Source organism: Apodemus sylvaticus, chromosome 2 (assembly GCF_947179515.1).
Source record: "Apodemus sylvaticus chromosome 2, mApoSyl1.1, whole genome shotgun sequence".
Taxonomy (NCBI): domain Eukaryota; kingdom Metazoa; phylum Chordata; class Mammalia; order Rodentia; family Muridae; genus Apodemus; species Apodemus sylvaticus.
Window position 1 is genome coordinate 152,201,631 of NC_067473.1, and position 24,531 is coordinate 152,226,161.

Below are 24,531 nucleotides of genomic sequence, written 5' to 3' on the forward strand. Positions count from 1 at the left end.
CAGAGACACCCTGGCTCAAAAAAGTAAAATGAAATATATCAGAGGCCATAGTTCATAGCCTTGCCAAATAATTACCAGACTTAGGTCTTAATTTCATTCTACTCTGATAAATTACAAATAAATATGTGGTATTTGTAATGTACTTTCCTCAATTTACTTGAAATGAATTTATTTTTCCTCAAAAGTTGCTTCTTTTGTTGCCATTTTTTTTTTAATCCCTGGGTAGCTATGACACAGACAAGCTGGTCTTGGAATTGTGATCCTTTCATCTCCATCCCCTAAGTGCTGGGATCACAGGTCCTCTCGGGCTTCAATCAATGTATTTTGATTGCATATGTAATGAAAAAACTATTTTTGATGAATTTTAAAATTTTAAGTGTGTCAGGTAATAGTCGTGCACACCTTTGATCCCAGTACTTGGGAGGGAGAGACCAGTGTACCTCTTGGGAATCTGAGACCAGTCTGATCTACACAGAGAGAGTTCCAGGACAGCCAAGGCTCAACAGAGAAACCCTGTCTTGGAAAACAAACACAACAATTTAAAACAGTCTTTTGAATTTTACTATTTCTTTTTTTATGTGCATAGGTTTTGTTTCAGATTAAGTACTAAATGACCCAAGTCTTATTATAAATTATTTTAATAATTGTATATAATTCATCATACCTTCCTGTACCTTTTTTTTTCTTTAAACAAGAAATGGAGACTAACTGAAGTTGCAGCTCAGGGCACATTTGCCTAATATTTCCAAGGATTTGGGTTCAATTTCTAGTACAGAAAGTGACAGAACAAACTACCCTGAGTCCATTTCCTTGCATTCCTGGTCCTGGGTCTTTTTTTTTTTTTTTTTTTTCTGAGAGGGTGTTTTACCATGTAGTCCCTCCCCCCTTGTTTACTTACCATGTGGATATGTATATGAATGTGTGTGGACCCACGTGCGTACAGATGATGTGAGGACAGTTCAGTTCTCTCCTTTAATCATGTGAGTTCCAGGAAAGAAACTGAGGATTCAGGCTTGGTGGCAAGTACCCGTCACAGCTGAGCCATCATTCTGGCCCTTACCCTATATTCTTGACCAATCTGCAACTCGATTTGTAACCATGTGGCTTTTTTTTTTTTTAAAGATATATTGTTTATTTACATTTCAAATGTTGTCCCTTTCCTGGTTCCCCCTCCCCCGAAAATCCCATAAGCCATCTCCCCTTCCCCAATCAACCCTCCTCCACTTCCCTGTCCTGGTATTCCTCTATACTATGGCATCAAGTCTTTCCAGGACCAAGGGCCTCTCCTCCCTTTGGTGTCTAACAAGATCATCCTCTGATGCCTATGTGTCTGGAGCCATGAGTAACTCCATGTGTTGATGGTTTTGTCCCTGGGAGCTCTGGGAGTACTGGGTGACTCAAATTGTTGTTCCTCCTGTGGCGCTGCCAACCCCTTCAGTCCCCCGAGTCCTTTCTCTAGCTCCCCCATTGGGGACCCTGTGCTCAGTTTAATGGCTGGCTAAGTGTGTCCCCCTCTGTATTTGTCACGAACTAGGAGAGCCTCCCAGGTGACAGCTATATCCGGCTCCGGTCAGCCAGCACTTTCGGGCATCCACAATAGTGTCTGGGTTGTGTAACTGTATATGGGATGGATCCCTGCGTGGGGTAGATTCTGGATGGTGTTTCCCTCAGACTCTGCTCCACCCTTTGTCTCTGTATCTCCTTCTGTGGGTATTTTGTTTCCCTTTCTACAAAGGACCCAAGTATCCATACTTTGTTCTTTCTCCTTCTTGGGCATCCTTTGATATGTGAGATGTGTCTTGGGTATTGCAGGAACCACGTGGCTTTATGGTGCTCTTCCCTTTCTACATCTCCTTCCCCAAAATTGAGTTTAGTCTTGTGCTACCACACAGGCATTTTCTTTATTTTAGACAAAGTCTCCTATAGCCTAATCAGGCCTCAAATTCACAAGCAGCTCGGACTGCCCCTAAACCGTCTATCAATCACACGCAGCTCGGACGGCCCCTAAACCATCTAACTTTACTTTGCACATATGGATGTGGAGGGCACAGGATAACTTTTTTAGCTGGTTCTTGCCTTCACCCTTGTAGAGTCAGGCATAAACGCATAAACGTGGTTTGTTTTTTTCTCCCAAAACTGCCGCTGCTGATTGGACTCTGCATGCGCAACCATGCCTGGTCTTACACGGAGAGGTGTCAGACAAGCTGACCAGTTTTAGGACAAACTGAAAAAGGGTTGGCAAGCAGGTGTTTCCAGGTCCTGCTTACGTCTCATAAGGTTTCCGGATGACTGCCAACAGCTAGAATAGGCGGGCCAGGAACTATATAGTTCCCTGGGTAGTGAGAAAAAGCAATTCGCAGCGGGGGCTAAGGCCCGCCCCTATAATGACGGAACAGGGCTGAAGCCAATCAGTCACGGAGAAGCGAGAGACCCGTATGGAAGCGATCGATCGAGGGGAGCGACTCGTACGAGACTAGCACTGGAAAGAAGACTCGGAAATCCTGCCAAGGGTCAGACAAGGGTTACTGGTCCAGACGCAGACAACCGTGTTAACGCAGGTCTCGGGAGAGCAAACAAGGAAGACCAGCCATCGCGAGGCCCACCTTGATGTCGCGTCCCCGCCACACAAAGAGGAACAGGAACCACCTCACCGGAAGCAGTACCTCTGCTCTCTGAGGCATTACACATTCCTCCGCGCGCCGGAAGAGCGCGGTCCACCTTGCGGGAGGGCTTCTCTCCCTCGCCTCTCCTCGAGGAGAGGTCGCGGAGCCTTGAGGGCGCCACGCACGCAGAGTGGCCGGAGAGCGCAGAACTTTGACGGGCAGGCTGAGAAAGAAAGGCACGCCGGCTGTCATGGAAGGGAGGAAGGGGAGAAGACCCGACTAGACGTGGCGGCGGCGGGAGGGGGGAGCGGCGGATTTTGTTTCCTGCGGCGGCGGACTGATTTAGCAGTACGTTAACTTCCGGAAGCGTCCTGTCCCTGTGAGGAAAAGCCCCGAAGGAAACAATAACAAACGACCGGGGGAAGAGCTTCTGGGTCTTGTGTGAGGAGTAGTTCTCTCCCCGAGAAGATGCGCTGCGGCCCCTGTGAGGGGACGTGAGAGGGCTTTGGTGGCGGTCAGCCAAGCCTTACCCGCTCGTGCACCTCGGGCCACCCCCCGACCCCCGACTTTTACCATGGCGGGCGTGGGCCCGGGGGGCTACGCGGCGGAGTTCGTGCCGCCGCCCGAGTGCCCGGTCTTTGAGCCCAGTTGGGAGGAGTTCACAGACCCGCTAAGTTTCATCGGCCGCATCCGGCCTTTGGCCGAGAAGACTGGCATCTGCAAAATCCGCCCACCCAAGGTAGCGGAGCCCGGGGCGGGGCGGGGGCGTGGGCGTGGGGGCGGCCGGGAGGGTCGTTACTTTCGCAGTGGCTTTCCTGTTTGGGGGGCTTCGGGGCTTCCGTGGGGCGCCTCCCTCATCTCTGGGTATCCCGAGGCTACTTTTGAGGATGTTTTTGCCCCGGTTTCTGATCGCAGTTTCACGTCCACTTTTTTATTTATTTATTTATTTTACATTTTCTTTGACTGTGGATGGGTTTGCACTCGCGGAGAGGACATTTTCTAGGAGTCGATTGTCTCCTGCGTCGTGGGGTGTGGGTCTCAGGGCTCGAACTCTAGATCGTCAGGCTTGGGCCTTACGACTGAGCCGTCTCACTCTCAGCCCACAGGTCCACCTCTCAAAAGGCAGAAATAGGTGTCTCTGGGATCTTTTCCCTTCCAGAACTTAGGGATATTGTGTGGATTGGAGGGAGGGATAACAAAAGGCCTCCTTCGGGCTTTTCGTAGGGAAAGGCGTTTGAGGTGTCTTGTCCTTCGCTCATGCACCACCGTTCTGTTTGCGTATCAAAAACCCCACTTGTGTCGACTGCTTCTGTGTCCAAGCCTGCTAATGCTCAGTTTATCAAACCTTCGCAGGCCCCTACTCGGGTTTCTTAAAATGTAATCCGAACTCAGGTTGTCTACAGAGTGATGTCACTAGACTAGAACCCCCACGCTATAATTATTACTGTAACAAGAAAGGCATCCTTGAGGAAGACAAAGAACATTAATTAGTTATTTTTTTTTTTAAATGTGGAGGTTTAGAAAGAATTGGTCAATAAATCGGGATGGAAGAAAACGTCAAAATCTCTAGATGTAAGAAAATAAGGGACGATTCCCAGACTGTTATAAATAATCAAATTTGCCTATCAATTGCTTAATTACCCTCACTTTTTAAGGCTAGGAAAGCAGATGATACCCCATCATGAATGGAATTAATTCCCTAGGAGGTTAGGTGATATGCTCAAGGTCAAAAGGGTTTTTTTTTTTTTTTAATTCATTAGGTGCTTTCCAAATAATGTTGGTGTGGGAGAGTGAGGCAAGGCTCAGGCTTTCATCACTAACATGGGAGAGAAAACCTTGTCCAAGTGTTGCTGAAAAATCAGCACCAGGGTCACCTGGATGTTTTTTTAGATGCGATCCCTGTACCTTGTTAAAGTAGAACCAGTGTGTGGCTGCAGACGGTCTGCAGTACTCTTCTTTTCTAGCGGGTGCCCAGATGATTTTTGTCCTTGTTGTTAAGATGGTCAGGCTGTGTAGTCTAGGCTGGTTTGGAACTCTTAAGCCTCCTGCCTGGACTGTGGAGCACTAGGATTAGGGCATGTGCCCTACTCAGTGAGTTTTTTTAAGTTTTATTTGGTATACTTGTGTTTATTGGACACTGTTTTGCATTTGATAAGCTCATTGTATTTTTCCTGGATAACCTTGGAGACTATAACTGCATATTGTGAGATGGTAAGATTTGAGAATTGCTTCTCCAAGTAATATTAAAATATAAACTATAAGAACATTGCTTTTTTTTTTTTTATTGGTCTCTATAGTGAAGACTTACATATGCTATGGTTTGTGGCAGCTCCATGCTAAATGACCAGAATAATTCTTTCTATTTAGGATTGGCAACCTCCATTTGCCTGTGAAGTAAAAACCTTCCGTTTCACTCCTAGAGTCCAGCGCCTGAATGAACTTGAGGTGAGTATTAAACCAATATTTCTGCTTTCTATTTTATTCTTTTTTTCCTTAGTAGTGGTGGTGTTTGGGATACAGGGCTTCACACAAATGCTCTGCCATGGCTTTATATAGCTCCAATCTCCTGATGGCTTACCTTAGGATTTTATTTTGTTTTTTGCCAAAACTTGATTTACTTTTATTAATTACCTTAGGATTTTAGATAGAGAATTTTGACAAGCTCATACGAGAACTCAGAGTTTACTGGGATTTAATGAATAATAGTTACTTGATATTTGAGAAAAGTGTCTTTTAAGACTGTTTCAAGTAGTTACTACTTTTTTTCCTTTGGTTCTTCACTCAATGGGATAATAGAAAACAATTTTTTAACATATTTTCTTAGTCAGAATTCTAGTGCTTACCTTTAGAAAAATGGTAATCTCTTCCTCCCTCTCTCTTTTTTTCTTCCTACTTTCCTTTCTTTCTTTATTTTATTTTATGTTTTGTTTTGGATTTGTTTTGGATTTGTTTTTTTGTTTTTTTTCCGAGACAGGGTTTCTCTGTATAGCCCTAGCTGTCCTGGAACTCACTCTGTAGACCAGGCTGGCCTCGAACTCAGAAATCCGCCTGCCTCTGCCTCCCAGAGTGCTGGAATTACAGGCATGCACCACCACTGCCCGGCTACTTTCTTTTTTTAAAGCAGAGTCTCACGTAGTCCAAGATGCTAGTTAGCTTGATGTATAATCCGTGACTACCTGGATCCCCTGATCTACCTGCTTCTACCTTCTGTGTGTTGGAATCTCATGCCCAGTTTTATGATGCTAGGGAAAGAATTTTGGGCTTCAAGAAGCTAGGCAAGTGCTCCATCGGTTGAGCCACTTCCTCAGCTCCCTTTTCCACCTTCCCACCTTCTTGAGCCAGTCTTTCTTTGTAGCTAATAAGTGGTCTGGACTGGAGTTTAATATGTAGCCTAGGCTAGCCTATTACTCATGGCAGTCCTGTCTCAGCCTCCTGAGTGTGCTGGGGTTACAAAAGGTGCTTGCTATGATGTCCAGTTCCAAACTTGGAATTTTTTTCCCTAATTATATGTATGTTAGATAGCATACAAAATAATGGATTTTGTTATGTCATTATCATATTGTTAGATTAAAAAAAAATGAAGTCAGCAGTTGTTGGTTCAGTAGAGAAGCTGACAAATAATTACTCTTTGGAAATGAAGTTCATTAGGAGAAAGGGCCGGTAGACCATGATTGTGCCTTCCAGTAGGAGAGCATTGGGAAGAAATAGAATTACATTTAAGATAGCATAACAATAGCTGTAAAGATGACTCAACAGTTCTTTCAGAGGCCCTGGGTTGGAATCCCAGCATCCACTTGGTATTTGACCACCCTCTGAAACTCCAGTTCCAGGGGGATCAGATGCCCTCTTTTAGTATCTGTAGACATACTACATGCATACAGATTAAAACACCACAAACAACCAAGAAACCAAGAAGAGCATAACAGACCTTAAATGGAAGGAGAAACTTTTTTTTTTTTTTTGAGACAGGGTTTCTCTGTGTAGCCCTGGCTGTCCTGGAACTCACTTTGTAGACCAGTGTGGACTTAAACCCAGGGATCTACCTGCCTCTGCCTCCAGAGTGTTGGGATTAAAAGTGTGTGCTATCGCTGCCCAGCTGAGGCAGATAACTTAGAGTAAAACTTAAGAGAGACAGCTGATACAGACAGGACAATGGGGAAGAAGGTGGGGGTGAGGTAGGGTAATAGAGGCATGGATACTTTTCCCTGGATTGGAAGCAAAGATAGCAAAATGTTTTTGGGCTTTTGTTGGCCAATAAGGTGTTGAAGAGTTGCAACTTGATATATTCTGCCATATTCACAGTTATGATTGTGCTTACATAGTAGAAACTCCATTTCTTTTGCTGTTTTCTGTGTCTAAGCCTGCTAAGACTCAGTTTATTAAATCTTTTCAGATAGCCAAAGAACTCGGTCAACAGAGTTCAACACTCAGAACCATCCATCACCACCCTCCCCTGCTTATCCCCAGCCCTGTGTTTTTGACTTCTGTATTTTAATCATTTTAGGCAATGACTAGAGTAAGATTGGACTTCTTGGATCAACTGGCAAAATTTTGGGAACTTCAAGGATCTACGTTGAAAATCCCCGTGGTGGAGAGAAAAATCCTGGATTTGTATGCTCTAAGCAAGGTGAGGCCAAGACTTGTCTGAGAAGTTGGGCAGAACGTTGAGATATAGTTCAGTGGTGGTTAATAGTTCTTGGTTTGTACCAGGTCCTCCCATGAGGAAGTTGAACAGAGGTTTGTGATTCATAAAATTAGGAATTTTAAATAATCTTTTCTGTATAATAGCTCAGACTGTCCTGGTACTTGCTTTGTAGACTAGGCTGGCCTCAAATTCAAAGATCTGCCAGCCACTGCCTCTTAGGCTCAGAGGCATGAGCCACCATGCTCTGCAGATTTTTCAATATAGTTTAAAAAATATTTTAATTTTTTTTGCACTGCTAGGCAAACACTTTGCTATTGAGCCATATCCCTGGTTCATATTTATTTCTTTTTATTTACTTGATTTTTGAAAAAGACTTATCTTTATTTTAAGTGCATTGGTGTTTTGTCTGCATGTGTGTCTGTACACTGTATCTTACTGTCCATGGAAATCAAAAGGGTCAGATTCTGTACAGTTACAAATGTAAACGAGTTATACTGTGTATGTGCTGGGCATTTGAAGCTAATAAAACTGAAAATTCAAAAATAATAAGAGTGTCTTAACTCAAAAGTCAAAGCAGCCACAGATTTTTTTTAAAGATTTATTTATTTATTTATTTATTATATGTAAGTACACTGTAGCTGTCTTCAGACACACCTGAAGAGGGGTCAGATCTCATTACGGATGGTTGTGAGCCACCATGTGGTTGCTGGGATTTGAACTCAGGACCTTCGGGAGAGCAGTCAGTGTTCTTAACCGCTGAGCTATCTCACCAGCCCCCATAGCAGCCACAGATTTTTACTGTGTTAGAAAATATGTAGCTCAGTGTGCTTGTGCATACTTGTAGTCCTAGCACTCGAGAAGCAGAAGCAAATGGGTCTGTGATCCTGGGCCAAACTAGGACTACATGGTGAGAGACCCTGTCTAAAAACAGACAGACAAAGGAAAAAGTGGGTACTCTGGAAGAACAACCAGTGCTTTTAACTGCTAAGCCATCTCTCCAGCTTATTAACTTGTTTTTTTTTTTGTTTTTTTTTTTTAACAATCTTGGTATGTCTATTGATACTTTTTTAATGTGTATATGGAGGCCAAGGCCTGGGGTTCACTGGCCATCTGTCTCCATGGATCTTCTGTTAGCCACCAGCCTGAACAAGAACAGGCCATGCATTCAGACTCATCTCCCCAGGTCCCAGCCATCATCACTATCCCCCTTTTTTGTTTGTGTTTTCGGATTTTTGAGGCAAGATTTTGCTTTATGTCCCTGGATACCCTGTGCCATGATGTGATTCTCCTGCTATGCTTTCTTGAGTGTTTCAATTACAGGTGTGTGCCACCATACTAACTCCATTTATCTATCGATTAATCAATTTAATTTTAACTTTTTAAGGCAGGGTCTTGCTTTATGGCTGCCCTCAGATTCCCTATTTAGATCAAGCTAGCCTGAGACTTTCTTTGTACATATATGAAGCATGTGTGTATATGGAGATCAGAGGACAACCTTGGGTGCTTGTCTTCAGCGTTCACCTTATTTGAGGCAGGATCTAGTACTGATGTTCTCTACTGAGTATACCAGGCTAGCCGGTCAAGTTTCTTTTTGTCCTCATCGTACCATAGGAACATTGAAATTACAGACTCAATACCTTGCTCAGATTTTGCATGGGTTCTGAGGATTTGAATTCAGGTCCTTAAACTTGCTTGCATGTTGTTTTAGTGTCTTTTATTTTTCCTGGGATTAAATACTTTGGCAAAGCAACTTCAAGGATAAAGGACTTATTTTGGCCCATAGTTCTAGGTTAGAGTGTTATCATAGTGGGGCAGTCACTATTAAGGAATGTGAGGGTGGCTTAATCATACTGTATCAACAGTCAAGAGCAATACAATAAATAAATGCTTGTCCCTAGCTCCCTTTCTGCATTTTATATAGTGCAGGTTCCCTACCCAGGAAATGGTTATCCCATATTAGATAACTTGAACGAGATAGTCAATCATGGGCACAGCCACACACCCATCTTCCATGTGATTTTAAAGTGTGTTGGCAAGGAATACTGATTATCACATGTGGCAAAGCTGAATATACCCACTGAAGTATATGTCCTTAGCCTTGTCCTTAGTGGTATCACCTACATAGGCATATAAAAGCATGCCTGGCCCCTAAAATTTCTAGAGAGAGAGAGAGAGAGAGAGAGAGAGAGTGTGTGTGTGTGTGTGTGTGTGTGCACACGCGCGCGCGTGCGCGCATGTACCTGTGTACATTTGGAATTCGTAGGAGGGCATTGAGTATGTTTATCTATCACACTCTGCCTTACTCCAATAGTTCTCAACCTTCTGAGTCTCATCCCCCACAGGGATTTCATTTTAGATATCCTACATACCATATTTACAGTTTATATAACAGCAAAATTACAGTTATGAGGTAGCAATGAAATATTTTTTTTTTTTTTTGGTTTTTTTCAAGGCAGGGTTTCTCTGTGGTTGGTGTGTGTGTGTGTGTGTTTTCAAGACAGGGTTTCTCTGTGTAGCCCTGGCTGTCCTGGAACTCACTCTGTTGACCAAGCTGGTTTCGAACTTAGAAATCCACATTCCTCTGCCTCCCAAGTGCTGGAATTAAAGGCGTGCACCACCACTGCCCGGCTGCAATGAAATAATCTTATGGCTGGGAGTCACACAACATGAGGATCTGTATTGAAGGGTTGCAGTATTATTAAGGTTGAAAACCACTTCTTTGATGCAGAGTCTTGAAAACTAAGTTCTTGGACCTGAACTTAGCTTTTTCCACTAGGCTGGAAGCCAGCAAGCCCTAGCAATCCTCCTGTCTCTGCCCTCCACAGCATCAGGATTATAGGTATACATGAAAGCATGCCTAGCTTGTACATGGGTGCTAGTAGCAAACTTAGGTCCTCCTGGTTGCATGGCAATTGCTCATAATCATTGAGCTATCTCTAGCCCTAAAAGTTTCTTTTAAGAATTCTGTTTTTGCTTAGTGATGGTGATGTTCCCCTTTAATCCCAGCACTGGCGATACAGAGGCAGATAGATGCATCTTTGTGAGTTTGAGGACAGCCAGGGCTACACAGAGAAATCCTGTTTCAAAGACAGGAAGAAAAAAGAAAAAAATTTTTTTGGGTGAATGTGATGGTCCATACCTTTAATCCCATCACTGGGGAGGATGAGGCAGATCTGCCTTACTATGCTGCATAGTGAGCCCTGCCTTAATACAAATGAGAGAGGACCTCTCACGCATACTCTCAACCAAGTACAGCATCATACATTTGTAAGCCCAGCACTCGAGGCTTAGGTAAGAGTATTGTTACAAATTGAAGGCCAGCCTGAGTTAATACTGGGTTCTTTACCAACCTAGGCTATAAAAGAGTAAGACTGTTTCTGAAACAAGCAAGCTGCAGAGATGGCTCAAAAATTAAGAGTGCTTATTACTCTTGCAGAAGACATGAGCTTGGTTCCCAGCACCTACAGCTCTCATTCCAAGGGATCTGATACCCTCTTCTGGACTCCATAGGTACCTGCACTTGCATGCATCTAGCCCTGCACAGATACACATACACACATGACCAGAAAGCACTAAATAAAATCTTGTAGGCGCGTGCATCACACACACACACACACACACACACACACACACACACACACACACACACACAAACCCAAAGATCCCGAACACTCAACAAAAATCTGAACTTCCTGTGATTTTCTTTTTCCCCAATTAGAAAGCCATTGCTAGGTTGTTTTGGTTGTTTTGTTTTTTTTTTTTTTTTTTTTTTTTTGGTTTTTTTTGAGACAGGGTTTCTTTGTGTAGCCCTGGCTGTCCTGGAACTCACTCTGTAGACCACGCTGGCCTCGAACACAGAAATCCGCCTGCCTCTGCCTCCCAAGTGCTAGGATTACAGGCATGTGCTACCATGCCCGGCTGCCATTGCTAGTTTTAATTTGAAGTTAGATTGCATTTCTATTTTGGAGGTAAACTAACCAGAATTCCAGGGGTTCATTTATCAGCCATATTGTTTAGCTAAATCTTGAGAAATCTAATTCCTTTTGTTGGGAATAGATTTGTTTTTGAAATTAGATTTGTTTTTGAAATATTTGGGTCAGACCTGAGTAATAGGCTTTTACAAAATAAATAAGACTTAAAATGAAAATGATTCTCTTTGTCCATCCACATCCATTCCTGTTTCTCATGCTAGTTACTTGCAGTGCTTTTGGCTGTTACTGATTTTGAACTTTTATGTTTCCAAACAAAGGGTTTATGGTACTTTTCCCTTTTTGGTTTTGTGTATTATATGTGAATTTTTTTACTCTGAGTTGTAGATCTAAAAGATCTTATGCCTAATGAAATGACTCATTGAGTAAAGTGTGCCACTTCATGACCTGACTTTGATGCCTGGAACCCAAGTAAAGGAAGGAAGGGAGAAAGAAAGAATAAACTCCACAAAGTTGTCCTCTGACTTTTGTATGAGTGCTGTGGTACCCCCGTAGTATAAATACCCAATAAATAAAAAGATCTTTTTGTTTGTTTGGTTGGTTTATAGTTTTTCCAGATAGGGTTTTTCTGTGTAGCCCTAGCTATCCTGGAACTCCCTCTGTAGACCAAGCTGGCCTTACACTAAGAGATTCTCTGCCTCTGCCTTCTGAGTGCTACTGGGATTGAAAGCCATAAACAACATAAAAAGATCTTAAGTTTAGAACACTTCATGCCCCTTATATTAACTTCTCTTTTTTTTCCTCTCTAAGGGACTGGCTCTCATTTGTCTCCAGCTTGATGAGTTAGCCAAGGTTGACCTAATCTGAATATCTCCACCTATAATTGAGCCATGTTTCCAGCCCTTAGTTTTAGGATTTTTGTTTATATAAATATATTTATACCCAAACCAAATCCAATGTGACACAAAACTACCTGTGTATTCACTATATTTGCAGAGGTTGGCCTTAACTCTGATCCTCTTACCTGAGTAGTGGGATACACATAACTGGTATTCTCAAGGTTTGAGCATACTCTACTCCGTACCCCACAACCCTGGTGTGTCTGTTTATCTATATATGTATACACCCATACATGTATGTGTGTGTTTGTGTTCTGTGTGTATATGCACCATGTGCATACAGGTGCCTGTGGAGTACTAAAGAGGAGGGTATTGGATCCCTGGAATACCTGAAATTAACAAGTGTTTGTGACTTTCCCAGTATGGGTGTTAGGAACCAAACTCAGGTCCTTTGCTAGAGGAGCGAGCTCTCTTAACTACAGAAATGTGTCCTGCCTTACAGCTTGATTCAAAAATACATATATATTTTTGGTTTTGGTTGGAGTTTTTATTGATTTTGTTTTTGTTTTTGTTTTTTTGTGGGGATGCTAGTTTTTTTTGCATACATTTTTTTCATACTATATAATGTATGAAGTATAAATTTATTAAGTACTTTTTAATATCTTGAAAGTGGACCCAGTAACACCAAATTTAAAGTTTGATTGTCTTCATTCCTTTGTATGTTAACAGTATCACTTTAGTTAAAGGAAATTTACATCTTAAGTCAAAAATAATGTTTATATTTATAGACAACATACATAGTTAAGCTGCTGGAATTTTACTTACTTTGTGAAACTTTTATTTTATAACATTAATTTTGGGGGCTGGAGAGATGGCTCAGTGGTTAAGAGCACCAACTGCTCTTCCAGAGGTCCTGAGTTCAATTCCTAGCAACCACATGGTAATGGGATCTGATGCCCTCTTCTGGTGTGTCTGAAGACAGCGACAGTGTACTCACATACATAAAATAATCTTCTAAAAAAGAAAAGAATGTACCATCACAAATCATTTGCCTTTGGAAAAAAAACATTAATTGTGTGTATGCGCATGCACGATTTTGGACATAAAGTGTTTGTGGAGATCAGAAGACAACTTATAGGAACTGGTTTTCCTATCATGTTGGTTCTATGGATGGAACTCAGATCATCAGACTTGGGAGCAACAGGCTACCTGAGGAACCACCTTCCTGGCCTACTGTTTTTATTTTTAAAGTCAGATCTAATGTATCCCAGTTTGGCCTCCAACTTACTGTGTATTGGACAATGACCTTGAATGTCAAGTCCTCCTGTCTTTACCCTTGAATTACTGGTGTGTACTACCACACCTAGGTTTTATGGTACTAGCGGTCAAAATCAATGATTTCATGCTTACTAGGCAAGCGTTCACTGGCTGCTCTAGGAAAAAGCGTTTGAGAGTATACAAGTTAGGATGCTTGACATTATTCTCTTTCCCTAATGAATTCCTGCATTTTTTTTTCTTCCAGATTGTTGCCAGTAAAGGAGGTTTTGAAATAGTCACCAAAGAGAAGAAATGGTCTAAAGTGGGTAGCCGCTTGGGATATCTGCCAGGAAAAGGAACTGGGTCTCTTTTGAAGTCACACTATGAAAGAATTCTCTACCCATACGAGCTTTTCCAATCTGGTGTCAGCCTTATGGTGAGATGCATCATAGTTCTTACAGTGGAAATTTTAATTTGCCAAGTATAAACTTCGAATAATATTCACTATAAGTGATATGCTTATGCATAGCAATGTGGGATAGCTGTTTCTAGGCCAGAATTTGAGAAGAAAAAGTGTGTTAAAGTTTAAAAATTAGAACTATTTCTAGTGGTTTGCAGAGTAAAGGATAATGGGAATGAAGGGTATCTTCATATTTATTATAAATCTTCATGATTTCTGGAAAAAAGTTTTGGTTTTGTTTTGGTCTAATTTGGATTTTTGAAACAGGTCTCACTGTGTAGCCTGGAATTCACTATGTTGACTAGATTGATTTCCAGCTTATAGATACCTACCTTCTGTCTCCCAAGTTCTATAATTAGAAATGTGAGCTGCCACACCCAGCCCCAACCTCACTTCTTAATGTTGGCTAAACCTTAAAGTAGGTATTTCAGAGGTTTCTGTTTTGAGTCTGAGCCTTAAATAGCCTCACAGCTTTAAACAGTTATGAGTCTTTGTATTATCCACCACTTACTGCAAAGAAGCTTTCTGGCTAGAGAGGATGGCAGCACTAATACATGGTCATAAATATTTAAAATCCAATTGACAGACATATCTTGACTATTTAGCAAAATAGCAGTAAATTTCTCATTACGGACTATCATTTTTCCAGCCATTGACTTTTTGATTATGTGTATAGTATCAAAGGTGACTTCCCTTTTGTGAAACAGACCTCAAATCCAAGAAGTGGATTAACTTCCCACTGTAGTTAGCTCCCACTGTGGCTATCATGCCACTATTATACTAGTGGGCCCATTGTGTCTAGCAAGTTGGTAGTGTACCATTCAGGGTTAACTTAGTAAACTTTTTTTGTGAGGAGTGTAATGTTCCTTTTTCTCACTGACTGTCTTAGTTAGGGTTTACTGCTGTGGACACACAGTATGTGAACACACCATGACCAAGGCAATTCCTATAAGGACAACATTTAATTTGGGCTGGCTTATAGGTTCAGAGGTTTCAGTTCATTATCATCAAGGCAGGAACATGGTAGCATCCAGGCAGGCATGGTACAGGAGTAGCTGTGAGTTCTACATCTTAATCTGAAGGCTGCTAGCAGAATACTGATTTCCAGGCAGCTAGGATGAGGGTCTTAAAGCCCACAGTGACACCTAAAGCACACACCTACTCCAACAGAGTGTCACTCCCTGGGCCAAGTATATACAAGCCAACACATTCCACTCCCTGGCGCTCATAGGCTTGTTCAGACAAATGAGTCTATGGGGGCTATACCTAGCAATAGCAATAAAAAAGAACATTTAGTCCAACTTCAAAGTCCTCATAGTCTATAGCAGTCTCAACACTGTTAAAAGCTCAGTCTCTTCTTAGAGCCATCCAATCAATTAACTGTAATCCCCAAATCAAGACAAGAAACCAGCTGGGCAAACTCCCAAACTCTGTATCTCCGTGTCTGATATCAAAGTGGTCTTCACTTCTCCAACTCCTTTTTCATCTTTCTTGACTGCAACAAACTTATTTTCCCAGGCTGGGTCCACTCCCTGTTAGCAGCAGTCCCCAGCAGATATTCTATGGCTTTGGCATCTCGAAAATCTTGGAAACAGCTTCTTTGTGCTCTCAGAAAATACTTCCCCGAAGATTTCACCTTAGTGATACTGGTTCTTCTTAATTCCCACTAATTTCTTAGCTCCAGCTAACCAGCATCTGTTGTCCCAGTTGTCCCTTTTAATTTTGACTCTAAACCCAGAGCCACATGGCTGAAGCTGCTGATTTCTGCCCCTTGCTGGAGGTGGAGCATAGCCCCTTTGTTCTATACATTATCACCAGCTTTCTGTTTTCCAACTCCCTTTACTGCATAAGTTTGGTGTCCTGGATCTTGCTCTGTAGATTGCCCTTGAACTTAGAGTCTGCATGCCTGTCTCCTGGGATTAAAGTTGTGTCCCACTGTGCCTGGATCTAAATTTAGTTGGGTAGGATCTTGCCCTAGAGTCCCACTCCTTTAATTTGCTATCACCTAGAACACAGACTTCAGCTTCATTTCACTTCTTGGTGCCCCTTTAATACTCGAACCATACATTTTATATTTTTTCTTTCTAAGTTTGCTACACTTGTTCAAAATGATCTTCATGAGAATAAAGTCTGCTGGGCTTTTTGAGACTTCTTTTGTCAATGCAATTATATAAATCTCTTTACTTTAGCCTTATGTAGACTCTTAGACAAGGGCAAAAAGCAGCCACATTCTTCACCAAAATACTACAAAAATAGTCTCTACACCACTTATTGAAATTTTTCTCTACTGAAAGCTCTGCACAGTTCACATCACTCTGAGCAACAAAGTCTTCCAAATTCCTACTAGGATAGCCCATTAAGCCCTACTTAAAGCATTCTACTGCTGTCCAAATCCAGAGTTCCCAAATCCACATTGTTCCAGACAAAAGCATGGTCAGACCTATCACAGCAGTACCCTAGTCCCTGCTACCAACTTCTTTCTTAGGGTTTTACTGCTGTGAACAGCCAGTTGTCCAAGGCAACTCTTACAAAGACAGCATATAATTGGGGCTGACTTACAGGTTCAGAGGTCCAGTCCATTATCATCAAGGCAGGAACATGGCATATCTAGGCAGGCATGATGCAGGAGGAGCTGGGAGTTCTAAATCTTCATCTGAAGGCTACTAGCAAAATGCTTTCGGGCAGCTAGGGTAAGAGTCTTAAAGCCCACGCCCACAGTGATATATCTACTCCAAGAAGGACACACTTCCTGATAGTACCAATTCCTGGGCCAAGCATATACATCCCATCGCATATGTCTTCTGGAACTGGAGTTACAGAGACTTGGGAGCTGCCATGTAGGTGCTGGGAACTGAATGCAAGTTCTCTGCAGAGTAGCATGTGCTCTCAACCTCTGAGCTATCTCTAGCTTTCCTCCATTTTTTGTGATCTTCATAAAGTGTCTTATATTTTTTTTCACTAAAATTGAGCTGTTTGCCTTGTACTTGTAAGGGCTTGGTATTTATTCTGGATATGCCTTTTCTTAGATAATATTTTTTTGTAAGTATTTTGTGATAAATGTTGTTTGACATTTTTATAGCGATGTCTGTTTGAAGATTTATCAGTCCCATTGATTTTTTTTTTTTTTTTTTTTTTTGGATTTGGTTTTTTTGAGACACAGTTTCTCTGTATTAGCCCTGGTTGTCCTGGAACTCACTCTGTAGACCAGGCTGGCCTCGAACTCAGAAATCCATCTGCCTCTGCCTGCCAGAGTGCTGGGATTATATGCGTGTGCCACCACTGCCCGGCTTTTGTTTTGTTTTGTTTTGTTTTTTGTTTTTTAAGACTTATTTATTATATTTATATGAGTACATTGTAGCTGTTTTTAGATGTACCTGAAGAGGGCATCCGATCCTATTACAGATGGTTGTGAACCATCATATGGTTGCTGAGAGCTGAACTCGGGACCTTTGGAAGAGCAGTCAGTGCTCTTAACTGCTGAGCCATCTCTCCAGCCCCAATAAATTGTTTTTGATGTAGCTTTGTTTTTTGAGACCATGTCTTGTTCTGGAGCTCAAAGAAATATAGAGTTATTGCAATTTCTAAGTTAAAAAAATTTTTTTTTTGTTTTTTGAGAAACAGATCTGACATCTAACCACTAACTTGCATATCTATGTGCTGCCCTGTTCTCCCAAAGTTTTAGCAGGCCTTTCTCTCTATTTTTCTCTTTTCTTTTTTATTTCTTTTTATTTTTTTCTTTTTCTTTTTACTAAATTTATTTTCTGATGAGCCAGATTGTTGCTATGTAGTTCCAGCAGGCCAGGACTCTATATGGAGACCAAGTCAACTTTGAAAACCAGTGATCGTAGGTGTGTGTGTGTGTGTGTGTGTGTGTGTGTCACCATACCTGGTAATACCCCTTTCAAAAGACAGCTTTTCCAATTGATTCTTTTGTCATCTTTATTGACCAATAGTTGACCTTAAAACTATGTGCTTATTTCTGTATTTTCCTATTCTTCCACAGTAGTCCTTTCCTTATATGTAATCAATGTTTTACTATTTTGAATAATATGGTTAAATCTAGTTCCTTCTTGCCCTGGTAGTGGAGCGTCTATTTATCTCTGCCTTCTAGGTAGGTAGTTAGGAGACATTTTGTGTATTACATTTTCTGTTGGAATTATGGTACTTGTGTGTAAGCCATTTTTATTTTAGTTGATAATAGCCTGAAAATGTGAAGTTGGCAGTTTACACCAAAGAAAAACTCCAAATTTACAGATAAATTAACGTAAAAAGATGAAAGTATAATAAGGAACTTTCAGTGCTATAGGCCACATTAATATAACTTCGTATTACTAGTTCTGTTTTTATAGTCAGTATATTTGTTTTTTTCTGAGATAGGGTATCTCTGTGTAGCCCTGGCTATCCTGGAACTTCCCCTATAGATCAGGCTAGCCTTGAACTGAGAGAGATGACAGTCTTTGCCACTACCACCCAGCTATAGTCAGTATCTTACTGTGCCTAATTTATAAGTTAAAGTTTTGGGGTCACAGAGATGGTTCAACTGCAGAAAGACTTGATGCTTTTGCAGAGGACCTAGCTTCAGTTCTTAGCTTCCTACATGGTAGCCTTCTACATGGTAGCTTGCAACCCTTTGAAATGCCAGTTTTTGGGTATCTGATGTCCTTTCTGACTCCTAGGATACTAGACACTTACATGTATACAGGCAAAACATTAAACACAGAATTTTTTTAAAAAACCGTTGCAAGTTAAAGTTTATTCTAATTATAAATATACAGAAAAGGTATATAGGATTCAGCACTATGCACAATTTCAAATGTCTATATTTATCAGACTCTATATTTCTACCCTATCACCAGTACTACACTGTATTTTTGTTTTTAAAGTTCTTTTACGTTTATGCATGTCTTGTTTGGGTTTGAACCTACTCTTTAATGGCCAAGCCACCTCTCCAGTTTCTTCAGTTGTGTATGTCTGTATGGCTATGTGCAGATGAGTACCGGTGCCACAGAGGTCAGAGGCCTTGTCTCCTCCAGTAGCTGGAGCATAGGAGTTGAGAGCTGTCTGCTATGGGTGTTGGGAACCATGTTTGGGTCCTCTGTGAGAGCAATAGATAGTCTTCAACTGCTGAGCCATCTCTAACCCCTACTGTATGATCTTTAGTGTTATTTTATAGTAAATTTTGAAACCTTATATGGTCTCTAATTTGATTCCGTTTCAAATATTTTCAGTTTGCATTTTCACATAAATTTTAGTGTTTTCAATTTTCATGAAAAGAAATCCTATTAGTCATGTTGAAAAATACAAACAAATCCCATTGGGAGCTTGGTTTGGTGATGCATGCCTGTAATTCTAGAGGATCAAAACTTCTGAATCATTCTATTTTATGGAGAGTTCCAGGTCAGTTCCGATGTCTTATGGACTGCATAAGATACTCTGAAGAACAAAGCAGAATTTGCTTTGTCAGGGATTGCTTTATAGATGAGTATAGAGTTTATAGATGACTATGAGGTCAGGATTAACACCTGGATTCATGTGGTTTTAGGGGCTTATCTGGAAATTTGCTATATTTTCACTCATTTTCAAACTTGTTTTATTAGTGAATTTTCTTTTTGTGTCTTCTCCTTTAGGGTGTACAAATGCCTGATTTAGACCTTAAAGAAAAAGTTGAGGCTGAGGTTCTCAGCACTGACATCCAGCCTTGCCCAGAGCGGGGAACAAGAATGAGTGTGCCACCGAAGAGAACGAGACGAGTGAAATCTCAGGTACCTGCCTGTCAGTGCCTGTGGGCCATTTAAAATTTTAGTGTGTGTGTGTTTGTGTACATGCCACAGTATGTATGTGGAGGACAGAAGACAATTTTTGGAAGTCAATTCTCTCCTCCTACCATGGGGTCCCAGGACACAACATTGGCTGTCATGCTTGGTGGGAAATGCCTTTACGTGGTGACTCATCTTCAGTAGCCCTGTGGACCTTCAACCTCCCTCCTCCCACCTTCCAGACAGGGTTTCTCTGGCTATACTGGAACTCTGTAGACCTCAAGACTGGCCTTGAACTTAGAAATACACCTGCCTTTGCCTCCTGAATGCTGGGATTAAAGTCATTTGCCACCACCACCTAGCTCCCATGGACGTTTTTGTTTTGTTTTTGTTTTGTTTTCTTAAAGAAAAGGTTTCTCTGTGTAACCCTGCCTGTCCTGGAACTCACTCTGTAGACCAGGCTGGCCTGGAACTCAAAAATCCCATGGACTATTTTTTAATAGAATTTATCTAGAGTTTGGTTTTTTTTAGAGACAGGATCTCATGAACTTAGTAATTTGTGGGAGTAGTAGGTGTCGTTTAGTTTGTGTAAACTGTTCCTGTGTTTGTGTTCCTGACTGTCCTGGAACTAGCTCTATAGACCAGACTGACCTCAAACTAAGAGATCTGCTTGCCTGCCGGTGCCTCTCAACTATTGGGATTAAAGACCCGAGCCACCACTGCCCAACTGAGACTCTATCTCATAAACTAATTATATGATTCCAAGTAATAATACTAATATTCATTTTATTTGTTTGTTTGTTTGTTTATTTTTAGTCAGACTCTGGAGAAGTAAATAGAAACACAGAACTGAAGAAACTTCAGATTTTTGGGGCTGGACCCAAAGTTGTGGGCCTGGCAGTGGGAGCAAAAGATAAAGAAGGTAAAATCTGTTACTCTTATGAAATGAAATGCAATGTCATGGTTGTTACAAGGCTCAAGTGATATTTGAATTTCACTCTATGCTGGGAATTCTTTTTTTTTTTTTTTTTGTTTGTTTGTTTGTTTAGGGTTTTTTTCTTTTCTTTTTTTTGGGGGGGTGGGGGTGGTTTTCAAGACAGGGTTTCTCTGTGTAGCCCTGGCTGTCTTGGAACTCACTCTGTAGACCAGGCTGGCCTCGAACTCAGAAATCTGCCTGCCTCTGCCACCCAGAGTGCTGGGATTACAGGTGTGCGCCACCCCCTCCCGGCTTACTTCAGCTATTATAAGACCTAGGTTTTTTTTTTTTTAAATAAACTTTCATCTTTTTTGTTTTTGGATTTCTTTTATTATTTTTGACAATTCTCTTGTTTAGCCTCACAAGCTTGGGTTTACAGATGTGAGCCATCATGTCTGGCTCTGTTCTTTTGTTTTTGTTTTTGTTTTTATGACAGGTTCTCACTTTATATCTGTGGCTGTCCTAGATTTTACTATGTAGACTAGTTTGGCCTTAAACTTACATAATCTGCCTGCCTTTGTCTCCTGAGAACTGGGATTAAAGCTGTACCCAACCATTCCTGATAACCTTTCTTAGATTATTGTGTTGCCTGACAATAATCCTAAAGAAAAAGCTATGGCTAATTTGAGACCCCTCTAAAGCATACATATACACAGTATATAATAAGTATGGCATAAAGGCAGTCACTGAAGGTTTGTTTTTTTGTTTTTGTTTTTGTTTTTTTGGTTTTTTGGATTTGGTTTTTTTCAAGACATGGTTTCTCTGTGTAACCCTGGCTATCCTGGAACTCACTCTGTAGACCAGGATGGCCTCGAACTCAGAAATCCACCTGCCTCTGCCTCCCAGAGGTCATTGAAGGTTTTAACTCTTCAGATTTGTCTAGATTAGAATCCCAGATCTGCTATATACTAACTATATGATCTTAAAGAAGTTGTCCAGTTTTGTCATACCTTAGGTTCCTTATCATGAGCTGCCAACAGAACCAAGTCTGTCTCATAGTGCTGTGAGACTTTTATCTAATTTAAATAATTTTAAATATCAATTTATTTTATTATATAACTTTTTTTTTCAAGATGAGGTCACCCGAAGACGAAAAGTTACCAACAGGTCAGACGCATTTAACATGCAAATGAGACAACGGAAAGGAACTCTCTCTGTTAACTTTGTAAGTGCTTTGGGATTTGTCAGGCAGGAAAGGATTTATTTTTGTCTTGCTGTATATTGATATATGATGTTCAATTAGCTTATTTGATTAAAAGAAATGGTGGAAAGTCTCAAGTTGCAGCTTTGGTTTATGTGATGTTAACTGTGCTTGATTTTATGTCCGTTCCCCTAAATCATATGCCTGTAGGTAACAGAGTTAGGGAGGGAATATAAATCTATGCCTAGTTAGTCCTTTGTGTCTTCAGCTTCTCTCTGTGTTGGTTTAACCAAGTATAGATGAAAGGCTTTTGCTTTTGGAGCTGGAGAGGTGTTAAACACACTGGACACTCTTCCAGAAGACCTGGGTTCAACACCAAGCATGAACTTGGCAGCTCACAAGTATCTGTAATTCCAGTTGCAGGAGATTTGATGCCTTTTCTGGCCTCTGACTCCTGAGAGTACTAGGCATGGACATGGACATGGTACACAGCAAAACATAAAACCAGCAACAACAACAGAAAAGTCCATACATATTTTTAAAATTATAATAGTTACTTCTATACTGAGCAACGCAGAGCTCTTTTCTTTCCTTCTTTTGTCTTTTTTAAAAAACATAAAACAGGTTCTGGCTACATAGGCCAAGCTGGCCTAGAACTTAGGATGAAGCCCAACTGACCTTAGATAGGAGGTGATTCTGGTTTAACCTCTTGTGCTGGGATTACAGGTGTGAATCAGCAAGTCTACCATAAAATATGATCCCTTTTCCTTGGCATTATTTACTAAACTATGTAGTGTGGCGATGTCTAAAGCATTTATATAATGTTAGTATAAATAATCTAGAGATGACTTACTCTTAGGATATATAGAAGATAGACAACTATTAAGCCATTTTATTTTATATAAGGGATTTAATCACCTGTAGGTTTTGGTATCTACTGGGATGGGTATGCATGGTTGGATCCTGGGCTAAACCCTGGAAAACTCCAAGTATTGAAATTTTATTTATTTTTATTTCATGTATATTGTTTTGCCTGCATATAATGTCTGTCTGAGGTATCAGATCCCCTGGAGTTAGAGACAGTTGTCAGCTGTTACGTAGATACTGGGAATTGAACCTGGGTCCTCTAGGAGAGAAGCCACTTAACCACTGGGCCATCTCTCTAGTTCTCTCCAAAGATTCTTAAAAATCATTGAGGTGTGGTGTTTTTCAGAATTTGTTCTGTAGTATAGTATTTGTATGTGGAGTGAGTGATGTTTTTGAAGTATAAGTTTACTTTCCCATTTCCCTAGATTATACTGTTTCTTTATTCTGACACCTTCTTATATTTTTGTTAATTTGCCTATAGAAGTTCTGGGGAGAATTGTTTGAAATAGATCTCTTTAGGATTAAGCTATGTTTAATTTTTAGTTTTCATTTTATCTGTTTTATGGAGTAGTTCATGGGAAAAATATAATACTGTAGGAAATATAATTACTTTTATTTGTCTTCATAGGTTGATCTCTATGTTTGCATGTTTTGTGGTCGAGGAAACAATGAGGATAAACTGCTTTTGTGTGATGGATGCGATGACAGCTATCATACATTTTGTCTACTTCCACCACTTCCTGATGTGCCCAAAGGAGACTGGAGGTGTCCTAAATGTGTTGCTGAGGTACAAACTTAACCTATGGATCCATTTAAAGCTAATGACAGTAATCCATGCGTGTAATATAAACACGTTTCTAAAATCTCGCCCGTCTCTTGTTTATAACTGTTAAAAATCTCAGGACTTTAACGAGAGCTATTTTGAATGGCTGTGTAACAACTGTATTTTGGGAAGCTTGTCCTAACATTTTTTTCTTCTCTATTAGATAATTTTATTATTCTAGTTGAATGAGACTTTGAAAATTGTAAGTTATTTCGTTACATAAATGGCAACAGTTTAAATTAAATATAACTAAGCAAGAATATAAAAAACATTTTAAGGAGCTGGAGAGATGCTCATCGGTTAAGAGTACTTGCTACTTTTCTTGAGGACCCAGGTTTGATTCCCAGCACCCACATAGTAAGTCACTGCTATCTATAATTCCTAATTCCAGAAAATCCTATACCCTTTTCTGTTCTGCTGGGTACTAGGCTAACACTTGGTATACAGATATACATGCAAGCAAAATTCTCATACACCTAAGAGCTTTAAAGTTAAATTACAAAGGACGACCAAGGGGTGCTAATGTACAACTTTAATCCTAGCACTTGTAAGGCAGAGATAGGCAGATCTGAGTTTGAGGCTAGCCTGGTCTAAATGGTGAATTTCAAGACAGCCAGGGCTACACAGAGAAACCCTATCTTGAGGGGGTGGGGATTAAAAAGTTCCAAACCTCTTGGTTTACTTGAAATTATTAATATTTTAGATGGTAGTTATTTCCTAGACTTGAAACAGTGATTAGCATTACATTTAACTAGTCTTTGACATACGAACTACCCTTAGAAGACCACCAGGTCTCAAAATCAAGGATTAGCAAATATAAAGTGATTACCAAACTCTTTGTGTATTTGTTAACAAAACCACAAGTATGAAATACAAATCTCCTGAAATTATATTACTAAACCCCAAATTACTGAAATAAGACTCAGTTTCTGTGACAGTATGTATAGGATCTGTTTTGTTTGTTTGTTTTAAAGATTTATTTATATGAGTACACTGTAGCTGTCTTCAGACACACCAGAAGACATAGATCTCATTATGATGTTTATGAGCCATCATGTACTGGGAATTGAACTCAAGATCTCTGGAAGAGCAGTCAGTGCTCTTAACCACTGAGCCATCTCTCCAGCCCCCCTATAGGATCTTTTTATTCACATAGATTGACTTTTGGAAACATCATTTTGAAAAATAAGACTTTTTGGTTTTTTTTCTTTACTTTTTTTTTCTGACAAGGTCTT

At 40.6% G+C, this 24,531-nt stretch overlaps 1 protein-coding gene across 1 annotated transcript in view; it reads left to right on the top strand.

Annotated features, from left to right (window-relative positions):
• Positions 1–2,411: 2,411 nt before the first annotated feature.
• The window catches only part of Kdm5a (lysine demethylase 5A), a 71,055-nt gene continuing 48,935 nt past the window's right edge, over positions 2,412–24,531 (top strand). The window contains exons 1-8 of the mRNA XM_052174742.1: positions 2,412–3,342; positions 4,971–5,048; positions 7,108–7,230; positions 13,539–13,709; positions 19,361–19,495; positions 20,306–20,411; positions 21,539–21,630; positions 23,102–23,260. Coding sequence (XP_052030702.1) covers positions 3,178–3,342; positions 4,971–5,048; positions 7,108–7,230; positions 13,539–13,709; positions 19,361–19,495; positions 20,306–20,411; positions 21,539–21,630; positions 23,102–23,260 — 1,029 coding nt within the window. The 5' untranslated portion in view covers positions 2,412–3,177. The remainder of the gene's footprint in view (positions 3,343–4,970; positions 5,049–7,107; positions 7,231–13,538; positions 13,710–19,360; positions 19,496–20,305; positions 20,412–21,538; positions 21,631–23,101; positions 23,261–24,531) is intronic.